General features: G+C 50.5%; 1 protein-coding gene across 2 annotated transcripts in view; it reads left to right on the top strand.

The window, feature by feature from the left end:
• Positions 1-9486: 9486 nt before the first annotated feature.
• NPLOC4 (NPL4 homolog, ubiquitin recognition factor) overlaps positions 9487-15056 on the top strand; it is a 66914-nt gene continuing 61344 nt past the window's right edge. Inside the window, exons 1-2 of one of the 2 annotated variants that reach the window (XM_003417367.4) lie at positions 9487-9611; positions 12719-12799. In XM_003417367.4, the coding sequence (XP_003417415.1) occupies positions 9597-9611; positions 12719-12799 (96 nt within the window). In that variant the 5' untranslated portion in view covers positions 9487-9596. The remainder of the gene's footprint in view (positions 9612-12718; positions 12800-15056) is intronic. The other variant, XM_023556798.2, reaches the window with a different exon arrangement.

Consider the following 15056-nt stretch of genomic DNA (forward strand, 5'->3'; position numbering starts at 1 on the left):
CTTTCCACACTGGACATCTAAGATTGGCGTAATTTACTGTGTGAATGCTACATCTCGATAAAAAATTTAACCCCCTCAAAAAAAGAGCATCCTGTCCCTCCCGAGAGGCAGGGCCTCACCCTCACCCACCTCAATGGACCAAAAAGGAAGGCGGTCCCCCTCCTCCTGCCAGGGCAGTCCACAGTGGCCTCTGACTCTGCCCACCCTCTCAGGAAGGAATTACCATTCCATTGTACTGGTGGGTGGTGGAGCCTTGGGATGGTCCTGAGGGTTAGAGTTGAGAATGGAGACTCTAGGGTGGGAACCATGGGTTGAGGCCTATGGGGTGGGACCAGATTGAATCCTGGCCTCCCCCTCCCCACTGCCTGGGAGCCGACCTTGGCTGGGCAGCACCTTTGGAGGTTGGGGTCGGCATGCAGCCTGCCTGCAGCAGCATCAGCAAATGTGTGGGCAGGGCAAGTCAGTGGACAGAGGGCAAATGTTTCCAGAAGCCAGAGTGCAGGCAGACAGAGGCACAGGTGGCTGTCGGAGTGTACCACGGGGGCGACAGACCTGGGCAGGTGGCAGCCTGTTTGGGGACAGGAGCTTTGGGGAGGTATGCACGCAGGTGAAGAGCACAGGTGTCAGAGGTGCAAGTGCATAGCACCCAGGATCAGGAACCTTTCTTGGGTGAGAGAAGAGGCCTATAGCCGAGACCCCATCCCGGCCTGGCCACTCATGCCCTCACCCGGGCTCCTGGGAGGGACGGGGAAGCGCAGTCGGGTTGGGTTGGCAGCTGGCTGGGCTTCCGCCCTGTGTCCTCTGCTGCCCCCTTGAGCTTGGCCAGGGTGCTCGGCAGCTGTGCAGCCAGCAGGAGCTCTGTGCCCTGGACCACCATGACTGCTATGGCGCCACCACCCGGAGCGCGGGTGCTCTGGTGCAGCCACCACCGCAGGCAGGCGTGGCCCGCAGCCCTGCAGGTGCACCACTCTCCCAGCTGCAGCCTCGCCCAGACGCAGGGCCCTGGAGCCACACTGGGTGTTGATGGAGGCGCCATCTTCCCCGGGGCCTATGCAGCAAGAAGCAGGGAGGCTGCAGGCCTGGACTCTGGCAGAGCTGCAGTTGAAGTACCTGAAATGCAGGTGGATAAAGCGTCAGTCCAGGGGGGCGGCGACTGCTCTGGGGCCTGACGATCGTAAGAGCCTCCTACCCGCCTTTAGACTTCCATGGTCATACACAGGCACATGTGTGCACAGGAACACTCATACACTTTACATGTGCTCACACATGCACATGTATGCATGAACACTCGTGATGCATGGTTGCACACGGACAGGCATGCACGTACATGTACTCATATGATACCCAGGTTTCTATAATGTACCCCACCCATGGTGGCCCTCTGCATTTTAGTAGCTGTCTTGGCAGGAAAGGAAATATTTAGTGAGACAGCTGAAGGGGAGAGGAAGGCATTTGACGAGGAGTGCAGTAAGCCCACCTCACCGGGCAGATGCTGCGGAATGGGTCTGAGCCACAGAGTTGGCTCAGAGAGGGTGGGCTGAAGGGTAGCCCTGGCAGGGGCTTCCAGATGGTCTGCAGGTCATGGCAGGAGCAGTGAGTCTGAGTCTGTTAGTGTGTGTGTGAATATGTGCACGTATGAGCACACGTGAGAGTGTGTGTGTACGTGTGAGTGTGTATGCATGAGTGTCTATGTGTGAGCACACTAGTATGTGAGCACATGTGAGTGTGTGATTAGTGTGTACACATGAGTGTGTGTGAGCATGTGTGTAAGCACATGAGTGTGTGAGACTGGTAAGTGTGTATGTGTTGTGAGCACATGTGAGTGTGAGATTAGTGAGTGTGCATGTATGTGAGCATTTGTGCATGTGAGCACACTAGTGTGTGAGCACATGTGAGTGTGAGGTTAGTGAGTTCGTACACATGAAAGTGTGCGCACGTGTATGTGAGCACGTGTGTGTGAACACGAGTGTGTGAGATTGGTGAGTGGGCATACGTGTGCTGTGTGTGTGAGATTAGTGTGTATGGTGAGTGTCTGTGTGAGCATGTGTGCATGTGAGCCTGTTAGTGTGTAAGCACAAGTGATTGAGTGTGGTCAGTCCTCCCCTCCCCTGGCCCCTCGCCCTCTCCACCTCATGGGTTCAGCTGCCAGTCCCAGTAGGAGGCAGCCCCACAGCACTGCAGCCCTAGCTGCACCTGGTCGAGTAGGAAGCACAGGTCTGGGTTGTCCTGGTAGTGGGTGATGACCATGTGCAGGGCGTGGTCCAGGCCATCCTGCAGTGGGCCCTAGAGGGCCACCACCAGGGCGCTGGCTGTGGCCTCCAGCAGCAGGAAGGCGAGGAGGCCGGCGGAGAAGCAGCGCAGAAGGCAGGTGTTCTCACAAAGGGCGCCCAGGCAGCCTGCCAGGCTCACCACGCTGACGGCCAGCCCCCCCAGAGCTAGCCTCAGCATGGGGTCTGCAGGCAAGGCACACCCCCGGCCACTCCCTACAGGCTCCTTGACAGCCAGGGCCCAGAGCCCAGTCGCCAGGCTCAGCAGGCCCAGCAGGGAGAAGAGGAAGTTGGACAGGAAGGCCAGGTACTTGAAGCAGGTGCTCCTTGCAGGGAGGTAGGTGACTGGGCTCCCTCGAAGGCCATCCCTCCAGGACTGGTGCTTGGCCCCTGGAGGACAGCAGCCGCTGTCCCAGGCCCTCAAGTGGTCCTTCTGGGGTGATGGATGTGGGCTGCTGGAAGTGGGTGGGCTGCTGGTGGAGGGGGGTAGCTCTGACCCCACAGCATCCTGCAGGGGAAGGAAGGATGTGGGACCTCAGCAGTGTGACCCCATGATGACCAGTATCATGGATCAAATTGTGTTTCACAAAAAGTGATGCGCAAGTCCCAACCCTTGTACTGGTAAACATGATCCTGTTTGGAAATAGGGTTTCCTTTTGTCAAGCTAATGAGGTCATACAAGTAGGGTGGGTCCTAAACCTAATCCTTCCTGAGAGGACCATAATACACAGAGGAAGAGAGATGCCAGGTGAGGACCCATCTGCAAGCCCAGGAACACCAAGGCTGCCAGCAGACACCTGAAGCTAGGAGAGAGGACACATCATGGATTGAATTACGTCCCCCCAAAATACCTGTCAACTTGGCTAGATCGTGATTTCATTGCATGATTGTATGATTGTCTACCATTTTGTCATCTAATGTGATTTCCCTATGTGCTGTCAATCCTTTCACCATGATGTAATAAGATGGATTAGTGGCAGTTATATTGACGAGATCTACAAGATTAGATAGTGTCTTAAGGCAATTTCTTTTGAGATATAAAAGAGAGAAGCGAGCAGAGAGATGGGGGGACCTCATACCACCAAGAAATTAGCACCGGGAGCAGAGAGCATCCTTTGGACCTGAGGTTCCTGCACTGAGATGCTCCCAGACCAAGGGAAGATTGATGACAAGGACCTTCTTCCAGGGCCAACAGAGAGAGAAAGACTTCCCCTGGAGCTGGTGCCCTGAATTTGGACTTCTAACCTACTGGATTGTGAGAGAATAAATTCTTCGTTAAAGCCAGCCACTCATGGTACTTCTGTTACAGCAGCACTGGATGACTAAGACAGGCCCCCAGAAGGAACCGATGTGGTCCGTCTCTCTCGGTGTCCACACTCAAGGGTACTCAGTCGTAGGGCTAACTGGGCTGGTTTTGTGTTGGGGGCGAGCAGCCTGGTCAGCTCCCACCTCCTCTCCTGAGTGGTGAGGGCCCTCTGGTGACCCCAACAGGCTCAACACGGCAGGCACTTACAGACAAACTCAAGCAGACCTGCTTCAAAGTCGGGGAAGACACAGCTCCACGGCCACGTGCCTCCACGCAGGAAAGAAGGGGCACTGGGCCTGCATGGGCCAGACGGGCAGGCCAGACAGGTGGGCTGGAGTCATCCTGCGTCACACAGCAGAGGGCAGGAAGGGCAAGGAGCACATTCCTAGCCGCTCGCTTCACATGGAGTCTCCTTAAGCCTGCGGGGGCAGCAGGGGTGGTCTTTGCCACCTTCAGGAGACCCACACGCCCACAGGCCCCAGAGCCAGGACTCAGACCCAGCCCAGCAGGACAAGCTTGAAGGCCACACCTCCCTGTTGTCCAGGGTCTCTGAGGCCACCTCCCCCGCTCTGTGCTCCCTAAATCTACGCCCCCCACCCCCCACAAATCCCACTCTTTCTGATTGCCTTAGTGCCCTAGGGCTGCTATGACAAAAAACACCACAAGGGAAAGAACAGGAATTTACCATCCCAGTCCTGGAGGCTAAAAGTTCAAATAGGCTGCTCTCCCCCAACACAAAACCAGCCCAGTTAGCCCTACGACTGAGTACCGTTGAGTGCAGACACTGAGAGGGATGGGCCAGGGCCCTGCCAGGAGGCTCCTAGGGCAGGGAGAGGGGCACCCATGGATGGGGCTGTGCAGGACACAGGGCCCTCATGGTGGCGCCTGCCTTGCCCTCCAGTGTGACCTCAGCCAAGCCCTGGAGCTGGCCACACCAATTGCAAGTAATAAAGAGGTGTTCTTTGGGGTGTGGAGGCCTCGATCTCCCCTCTCAGTGCAGAGAAGCAGGTCATTGATTGCTGAGGCTTGGGGAAGCCACAGGCCTGGTCCACTTGACCCCCTCAATGGACAATCTCGGTTTTAAATCTTCAGCCCCTCCTTCCCACCCTACCTGCCTGCAGGTGTGGGAGGAGGTTCCTCTGTGCCGGGGGCGGGGGGGGGGAGATGCAGCCTTGCCCTGCCTGCCCCTACGTGCCCCAAATGCCCCTACCTGTACTACCTGTCTCTGTCTGCTCCTGTTGGAGAGACCTGCCTGCGTCTAGTTCTGCCAGTGAGTGAGTCTGACCTGGGGAGAATTAGAAAGTGCTGGCCCTGCGCTTGGCCAGAGCCGCCAGTCCAGCTTCCACCATCTGTCTGACTCCTGGACCAAGGATGATGGCTCCTTCCCTCTGAACTCAGAGGAGAGGAGAGTGGTTTATCAGCCAAACCCATCCAGTAAGTAGGAGCCGTGGTCAGACCAGGGTGCCAAGGTTAGATCAGTGTGCCAAGCTCACACTGGAATGTCAAGGTCAGACCGGGGTGCTAACGTCAGGCTAAGGAGCCAGGCTGGCAGGACGGATGCTGCAGAGGTGATGGGTGGCATGGACGAGGGCAAGGCTGGCCAGGAGAACAGTTACCTTCCCTCCTTCTCAAATCTTGAGCCAGACATGGTACCCAGAGCCACAGGGGAGACCTTCCAGAGTCATTGCCCAGGGATCTGAGCTAGGCTGAGAGAAGCATCAGTGGGAGTGGGGACAGGCAGAGTAAAAAGACCAAGGGGGGTGTCACAGGCAGAGGGGGCCAGGGAGGGCACAAGGGAGGCCTGATGGCCCATCCCCAGCATGGATGCACCTCATTGCTGCATCTAAGGGCAAGGCTGGGGTCACCCTTTAAATTTTGGGTGGATGCTGAGTGGGGAGTTACTGTGCTGGTTAGTAAGCCCCACCTCCCACAGGGCTTTGGGGCTTCGGAACATCTCCAACCCTGGTGAGGAGATGGGGTGCGGCTCACCTGGCCAAGCAGGGGGCTTATTTCCCCTCTCTCCATCCTCCACCAGAAGGGAAAGCCCTTAGCCCAAGAGTAGGGCAGGCCTTCCAGTCTCTGTGCCTCTCTGGAGCCTCTGCCAGACACAGTGGTCACAGGCCGATCATGTGAGGCATCACATTCTAGGACTTACAGCAGACTTGGCCTATAGAGATGCAAGTGGTCTTTCTTGCCCACCTGAGTCCTCGCCTGGTCTCTGCATAACCCCAGTGCCTGGGGTACTTGGGGGCTGGCCTCAGGAACACCATGCAGGGCCCAGCAAGGGGGGGGCCTCAGCTTTGCTCTGTCAGTGTTGTGGATTGAATTGTGTCTCCCTCAAAAGAAATGTGAGTCCTAAACCCTGTTCCTGTGAGTATGACCCTGTTTGGAAATGGGGGTTTTCTTTTGTGATGCTAATGAGGCCATAGGGGATGGAGTAGATCCTAAAGGTAATCACTTTCAAATCATATAAAGGTCAGAATAGAGAAACACTCATGCAGGGGGAGGGCAGACACCATGTCGCAGTGGAGACAGATGCATCTACAAGCCCAGGAAGGCCAAGGATCGCTGGCGGCTACAAGGAGTGCTGGTGGAGCAATGGTTAAGTCCCTAGCTGCCAACTGAAGGGTCAGCAGTTTGAACCCACCCAGTGACTCCTCAGAAGAAAGACTTGTTGATCTAGTTCTGTAGTAAAGATTACAGCCCAGAAAACCCTACGCTCTCATATGGGGTCACTGTCAGTTAGAATCGACTCGACAGCATCTAACAACAGCGTTAGGAGCTGAAAGAGACAAGAAGGACCTTCCCCTACAGCCAGCCCCTTTATTTGATAAGAGAAAGCAGGAAATAACCTTAACTGCAGTAGGAATAACAGGCCAAGACTGACTCTAGGTTGTCTGGGTAAGAAACTGGAGCACTATGATATCCTTGCAAATGAGATGGGCCTTGTTCAAAGTGTGCTGTCAAAATAATTCTTTGTGCTTTGACACTGTTGGGCTGCGACAAAACATCGCAGAAAACATGTCCCTCGTTTGAACCTCTTCCCCCAGTGTCAAGACCTCCACACCTGGCTCCCCTAGATGCCACCCCATCTTGTTGAACGGCTCCATTTCCACTCATATGTCTCAAAAACCTTGGTTCAGCCCTTTGTTTTTCTCCTATGCCCAGTTCATCAGCTAATCCTGTCATCTCCAGCGTTTGTTCTGGAACCAGCCACCTCTTGACCTTAGCTGCCTCAGGGGTCTCCCTGCTTGTCCTCCTGCCACTTCTCATCTATTCCCCATTTAGCCTCCAGAAGGATCCTTCTAAGATATAACAGAGAGCACGTTTCTCCTCTGCTCTCAACCCTCCAAAGGCTTCCCATCATGCTTACAAAACAAGATCCACAGGCCATTCTGCCCACTGTGGCTATTCCTTACTCAGCTCTACCCTTCTCCTCATTCATAGCCTGACAGCCACATTGTCCCCTTCGTTGTTCCCAGAGCATCCAAACACGTCCCACACCACTGGACCTTTATACCTGCTATGTCCCCATCCTGTACCTGCATAGGTCCCTTCATCTGGGACCACAAACCTCACCTCTTGGAGGTCTTTCTTGACCATCTTATTTAAAATAGCTTCATCATTCCATCCCCTTCCTTGCTTTGGTGGTCTGCATAGCACTTCTCATTATCCCACATTACACATTTATGTGCTGATCTCTTTATTGTCTGCTCCTGCTGGTAAATTTCATCAAGGCAGGGATTGCTCTGCCCTTTCCTCAGGATGCAGACATGCCACGCATGAAGTAGACACTTAGTAAATGGCTGTTGGTGGCACGAATAAGCCAAGTTCAAATAACTGCTGCAACCGAGGCCATAGAACAGAAGGTATCATCAACACTGACACTGTAGTAGTAATGAGTGTGAAAGAAACGAAGCAGTGAGGGAAGAGAAGGAAGTGACAGTAACAGTGTCCTGGCCCTTTCAGCAAGGGAGATAAGCAAAGACAATTTGAAATTGAACCAAACGCAGATTTTAATCTCTTAGAGGTTTTCATAACTTTTTAAAAATTGTTTTGTTGTTGTTAGGTGCCATCGAGTTGGTCCGACTCAGCGACCCTGCGTACCACGGACGGAAATACTGCTCGGTCCTACGCTATTCTTATAATCAGTGCTATGCTTGAGCACATTGTTGCAGCCGCTGTGTCAAGCCATCTCATTGAGGGTCTTCCTCTTTTCTGCTGACCCTGTACTTTACCAAGCATGATGTCCCTCTCCAGGGACTGATCCCTCCTGACAACATGTCTGAAGTATGTAAGATGCAGTCTCACCATCCTTGCTTCTAAGGAGCATTCTGGTTGTGGCAGATTTGTTCATTCTTTTGGCAGACCAGAGTATATTCAATATTCTTCGCCAACACCACAATTCAAAGGTGTCAATTCTTCTTCGGTCTTCCTTATTCTTTGTCCAGCTCTCACATGCGTATAATGCTGTTGAAAATACCATGGCTTGGGTCAGGGGCACCTTAGTCTTCAAGGTGACATCTTTGCTTTTCAACACTTTAAAGAGGTCCTTCGCGGCACATTTGCCCTAAGCAATGAGCCTTTTGATTTATTATGGTAATTGTTTTATAAATTAAAATTGTTTTATTATGGTAAAAATATACATACAACAAAGTATTTGCCAATTCAACATTTTTTACATGCACAACTCAGTAAACGTTGGTACGTTCATCATGCTGTGCAGCCATCACCACTATCCATTTCCAGAATATTCCATCACCATTAACAGAAACTCAGTGCCCCCTAAACTAAGACTCCCCCTTCTCACCCGCCCTGCCACCCCAGGTAACCCCTAATAAACTTGAGTCTCTAACATTTGCCTATTCTGATACCTCATATAAGTGGGATCACACAATACTTGTCCATTTGTGTCTGGCTTGTCTTGCTTGGCATAGTGGTTTCCTGGTTCATTCATGTTGTAGCATGTATCAGGGCTTTGTTTATCCTATGGCTTAGTATTGTGGCATCATGTGGATAGACCACATCTTGTTCATCTATTCGTCTGCTGAAGGACACTTGAATTGTTTCCATGTTTTGGCTCCTGTGTACAGTGTTCCAATGAACACTGATGTACAAGCTCTCATAGCTTCCCCCCACCAAGTATAGGCAAGATCAGCCAGTAGGTGCAAAATGAAAATGTGGGGCAAGGCCCTTATTCAATAACTATTAAGAATTTCAAGATGTTGTCAGCAGAGCATGAAACCAAGCACCAGGCTCTTCTAAGCAGCCCAGGTCACCAGCCCATGAAGCTCCCCCTCATTATATATTAAAAAATAGTTATGTTTTAGAATATTATACCGCTCGTGGGGAAGAAACATTTATCTCAAATTACATTTAGATTCATTTATTTTTCTTATGTCAAATTCAGGGGAAATACTTTTTTTAAAAAAATAGCATGAAGGTGTGATCTCACCTCCCTGAACCTTCCTCTATTTATACGCACATAGCACATGTTTTGAACACTATTTTCCCCAGATGTAACCCAGCAATGATTATTTCTGCGTGAGATTTCGCATGCTTGCTTTTGTTTCTTCGTTGGACTTCTCCGCATTGCTAGAATCTTTAACAACTGGCACATGTCATTAGTAAAAATTACGCCATCTTTCAAAATCGTTCCTCGTCGCGTGATGAGCTGAACTTCACGCAGCTGGGCGCCGCGGGCCGGGGCGTGGCCAGGCAGGGAGAGGGGCGGGGCCCCGCGGTACGGCTCCGCCCGCTGGCCCAGTGCCGCGCTGCGCATGTGCGAGCCGTTGGTGGGCCGGAACCTAGTTTGCGGGGCTGGGCGCTGGGGGGAGCAAGTTGAGCGAGGCGCTGGGACGTCGGCGCTGGTGGAGGCCCGGCGGGTGAAGCTGGAGCGGCGGTGGCGGCGGCGGAGGGAGGCCGGGGCCGGGGCTGAGGCCGGGGCTGGGACTGCGAGGCCTTCGGGGCGGCAGGCGGCGGCGGCGGCCCGGGGCTCGAGCCCGGAGGGAGGAGCGGCCGCCATGGCCGAGAGCATCGTGAGTGGCTGCGGCCGGGCGGGAGCGGGGCGCCGGGATGAGGCAGCAGATTTACCGGCCTCGGCCTGTGGGGAGGCGGCCCGCGACCCGGCCCGTTCCTCTTCCCGTCGGCTTTCTCCGCGGTGGCCGGGCTCCCCTCGCCGGCTTTGATTTCCCTTGGCTTCTGCGGTCCCTGACCCCCCAGCGGAGGATTAGCTGCCCGGGTTCTGCCCGGCTCTGCCCCGGGTGGGGAAGGGAAGGGCCGGGCCTCCAGCCGGGAGATCGATCTGCCCTAACGGGAAAGCTTGGTCCTCGCAGGCATCCCTGTCTGAGGAGACGTTCGCGGCTTCCACTGGGGTCCTCCCAGCCGCTCCTCACCCCTCTCACTCCCTTCTGCCTGCCCACCCCCGGGCCGGTAGGTGCCTCGTCGTGAGTCTGGGGGAGCAGCTTCCACAGACGGGGTCGACGGGCGTCCTCCCCGGGTCAGGGAGACCTTGACAACTGCTTACTTAAAAGGATTGCTGTAGAGAAAGTTGATTTCAGTTTTTACCTTAGAGTAGGAAGTGGCACGTTCTCCTTTCCCCTTAAGATGAAAAAGTCGGTGCGAATCAGAAAACAGACTGATGGTTCCTGAACTTGTGAAAAGTTTCCCTTCAGAAGTAAATGAGGCAGGAAAATGAAACAGAGCGTCAGGCCTGAAGAAGTGTGTTAGCATGAAGGACGCTGTGGGATTTCAGGGAGCACAGCAGGACGGGGTGACAGGTGGCGTCCAGACCTGAGCACTGCGACCCCACTTTGCCAGGTGTCTGGCCTGCTGTCGGTACTTGTTTCTGGGAGTCTTGGGTCTGCCAGAAACTCCAGTGCTCGGGTGTAAGCGTTTCTCCAATCCCTTCTTCTCCTTACTCAGCACTGCAGGGGCCTTGGTGTGTCCTCCGTGTTTCCCAACGTGGAGATGAGCAGGAGGAATAAATGGCCCAGAGGAACTTTAGAAAAGCTGACTTCTTTAAAAATCAGACTTACTTAGACTAGGAAGAGACTATAGGGTCACGATGAGTCAGAATCGACTCGACAGCAGTGAGTTTAGCGTCAGAACCTGCTTTCAAAATTTGTTTTTAACTGTGATACTTTAAACTGAGTTAAAGTAACCGGGCACAAATGAGTTCGATTATATAGGAGGCCAGGTTTTCTCACTGATAGCATTGAGTATCTTGTCAAATTTACTCAATTTGTGAGGAATTAAAACAGACCCTTCTTGTAAAATTCATTTCAAAAGGTTTTCTTCTAAAAACTTATGTGGGTATGATTGATTTTTAACTTATCAATACTTCGACACCCCCAAGAAGGATTCTGGGCTTATTATCTTATTAATAGGTTAACTGAGTTACCGAGAGGCTGTGCTCATCTGTTTAATCTGTGCTCTTAGGTCTGTTTCTTCTAGGGTATTTAATTTTGTAGCCTATGCCAGAGGCCAAGCCAGCTTCCCTCAGCACACATCTTTGTTTCTTGTTAAATGGTGGACTGGTCTTGGAAAGCTGGACTGTTGCAGGTGATCAGTTTGTAGAACTCTCCAGAAACATTCAAGCCAGACCTTTAGTTCCTCTGCATGGAGGACCTGCCCTCGTTCCTCCATGATCAAAGAAGCAGGTCACAGAATCCCCCACTAAGAAGAGAGACAGAGCTCTTTTCTTAACGTGCTTCAGCGTCGGAGACGCATTTCAGAAACGAGGGGAAGTGTTTCCCTAATGCCTGTGCTGTGCATTCTGAAAAATGCTTTTCCCAGGTACCGAGTCCAGGGTGGAGTGCCATGGAATCAAAAGCTAAAAAAATTAATTTGTATTTGTTCTCCACACAGATGAGTGAGAAAATTAAATTAAAAATATTCTGTGCTTTTCATCCTTGGAATATTCATAGGCATCATTGAAAACAAACTGTAAAAGTTGAGAACAACATGGGGCCCAAGTGTTTTTAGTCAAGTGAAAGTTTTCAGAAAACCAGAAAGACACAGGATCCAACCATTAAGAAAATTTATATTATTAGTTAGTTTGATCCCAAAATGGACAAGTTCAGAAGATCATAAGCTTTTGTGGCATTTTCCAATTTATCAGTGAGACTTTTTTCCTTACATGGCTTGTGACATTTTTCATCTGCAATTGTTTTAAATACAATGCCCAGTGCAGGGGCTGCCGAGAGTGCTGACATGAGCCCTTTTTGGCATGTTCTTGTCTGCTGTCCTCCCGTCCCTCTGGTGGTTGGAGCAGCCTTTGCCATGCTGTGTGCAGCGGGCATGCCCTTTCACGCTCCTCGACTTCAGAGCAGAGGCTTTGGTCAAAGTAAACGGCAAGTCATAGAGTGCGAAGCTTGTGCACCTGGAACATGACGCTCGTTGTCCACTGCTCTTCCAGGCCTCCCCCATTTCTGGCTGGCCATGAAAATACTTTTTAAAACCCACTAAGTTTTACAATGATATTAAAAGCCTTAATTTTCTTTTAATCTTTTTATTAAAGATAAATCACACATAACAGATTTTCTTTGATTTTTTTTTAAGTCAGTCTAGTATATGTGTGGAAACCCTGGTGGCGTAGTGATTAAGTGCTACGGCTGCTAACCAAAAGGTCAGCAGTTCAAATCCACCAGGCTCTCCTTGGAAACCATATGGGGCCGTTCTACTCTGACCTATAGGGTCAGTATGAGTCGGAATCGACTCGACGGCAGTGGGTTTGGGTTTTTTTTGGTTAGTATCTGTATATACATTTTGGAACAAAGTGAAATTGTTTTTAAAGAAGCCAGTCATTAATGATTTGATGGTGTTTGTCTTTGTAATTCTCAAAGTCTGGAGAGAAAGATGCTTTTTTTAGTGGTTAAAGACTGACGTTGTATTTTTCTGACTAAAACAGGCTAAGACTTGAGAATCAGGGCAGTACTCAGGCTGTCTTCTGACCTCTCAGATGCTGATGAACCACACCCCTCTGCTTTATCTAGAAAGATTGGGTTGGGTGTTGAAAGGGGAAAGGTGCTTTGACTTTCAGTTTCAGTGACCCAGGTGCCGAAAGGCTGTAGCACATTGGTCCTAACACCCAGTCAGGACCTTACTATTCCCTGCAGTCACCACCTTGTTTCATTTACAACAGATAATCCGTGTCCAGTCCCCAGAGGGGGTGAAGCGAATCACAGCAACAAAGAGAGAAACAGCTGCAGCGTTTTTGAAAAAGGTACCCTTGGCTTTGGCTTGCACCTGTTGGGCTCCCCCCCATACCCCCATCATCCCTACTCTGTGCCTTTTCTCCTTCCTCGGGTCCTGATCTCCCCCCAGTTCAGTCTCCTGCGTTGCCTTTCTCTGTGATGACTGGGTTGGATTGCTGCAGGATAAGATGTGTGTCTCAGCAGATCTCCACGTGAAATCGTGGGACCAAGTGTCCCGAGGCAAGTGTAAAAGTATTTCACTGGAGCAATAGATGTTTTTTTTTTGTGTGTGAAAATATGCATAACAGAACATGCCATCTCACTAATTTCTTTTTTTTATTATTTTTTTTTTATTGTACTTTAGATGAAGGTTCAGAGAACAAACTAGTTTCTCATTAAACAGTTAATACACATATTGTTTTGTGACATTGGTTGCCAACCCCAGGATGTAGCAACACTCTCCGCTTCTTGACCTTGAGTTCCTCAATACCAGCTTTCCTGTCCCCTCCTGTCTTATTGGCTTTGCCCTTGGTCTGTTGTGCCCATTTAGTCTCATTTTGTTTTAGGGCCCATCTAATCTTTGGCTGAAGGGCAAACCTCAGGAGTGAAGTGACTTCATTACTGAGCTATAAGAGTGTCTGGGGGCCATACTCTTGGGGTTTTTCCAGTCTTTGTCAGAACAGTAAGTCTGGTCTTTTTCTTTTTTTGAGTTAGAATTTTGTTCTACATTTTTCTCCATACGAGGTGAGACCAGTGGAGTATCTTAGATGGCCACTTACAAGCTTTTAAGACCCCAGATGCTATTCACCAAAGTAGAGTGTAGAATATTTTCTTTATAAACTATGTTTTGCCAGTTGAGCTAGATGTACCCTGAGACCATCTCAGCAATTTCTACGTGTACAATTCAGTAACATTGATTCATTCCTCAAGTTGTACAGCCATTCCTGCTGTCTGCTTCCAGATCATTCCACCACCATGAACATAACCTAAGTGCCTCCCCTTCCCCCTCTCCCCGTAACCACTAACGATCTTCAATTTCTATATGTTTACTTGTTTGGTATAAGTGAAGTTGTACAGCATTTGTCCTTCTGTGACTGATGTATTTTGTTCAGCATGATGTTTTCAGGGTTCGTCTGTGTTGTGACATGCGTCAGGACTTCATTCCTCTTTGTAGCTGAGTAGTAGTCCATTATGTGTATACACATATTTTATCTGTCATCTGTTGATGGACACTTGGATCGTCTCCAGAGTTTGACTGCATTGAAAAGTGCTGCGGCGAACACTGGTGTACGGGTTTTCATTTGCGTTCCTGCCTTCACTTCTTCTGGGTATATATCCAGGGTTGGGATTGCTGGGTCATATAGTACTTCTCTGTTCAACTTTTTGAGGAACCATCAAACTTTTCCACAGCAACTGTACCATTTTGCATTCCCACCAGCAATGGATGAGGGTTACGGTTTCTCTACGACCTCGCCAACACCTGTTTTTCATCCTTGCCGTTCTAATAGAGGTGAGGTGATTTGGACCAATATTTTTAAGAGCGGAAAACCTTAGTGGTCCTTTGAAGGGGTGGTTACAGTTCATGCTAGGGCAGGCCACACTCTTTAAAGAGAAAGATGTGGATCTGTGTATTCTGAGTGGATTATTGAGTGGGAAAAGCAGGGTGCAGAGAAAAGCCATGTGTAGAATGTTCCCACTCAGTTTTCTAAAAAAACAAAGTCACATGCACACGTCTGTTTGTGGGAGTGCAGAAAGGTATGAGAGAACACATGCTGAACTTGGGGTGACCCCAGTAGGAGAGGCCTGGTTTTGCTTTATACGTCATACTGGGGGTTGACAAACCACAGCCTAGGGGCCAGCCCCTAATTTTGTAAATGAAGTTGTATTGTAACCCAGCCACACTCACTTGGTTATGTATAGTCTTTGGTTACTTTTGAGCTACTATGGCAGAGTTGAGTAGTTGCTAGAGAGGCCGTATGGCCCGCAGAGATGAAAATATTTACGATCTGGCTCTTCAGGAAAACGTTTGCAACCCCTACTTTGTGCATTTCTGTGTCTGAATTTCTTGTGAGCAGGTGTTATCTTTGTAATGATAAAAATTAGCGTTTTTCTTGTTAAATGAGCAGAAAGAATTGTGGGGTCCTAGATGTTAGAGAGAGAGAGGGCATCTCAGGTGTTATAAGGTCTGATCTTTAAGTTTTCGCAAACGTGGAGGCTGAAGGCTGGAGGAGGAAAGAGATTTGCTGAGGGTCACATTGGGCGTGTGCTCTGCTCATGAATCCACAG

This window comes from Loxodonta africana, chromosome 18 (assembly GCF_030014295.1).
Source record: "Loxodonta africana isolate mLoxAfr1 chromosome 18, mLoxAfr1.hap2, whole genome shotgun sequence".
Classification (NCBI taxonomy): Eukaryota; Metazoa; Chordata; class Mammalia; order Proboscidea; family Elephantidae; genus Loxodonta; species Loxodonta africana.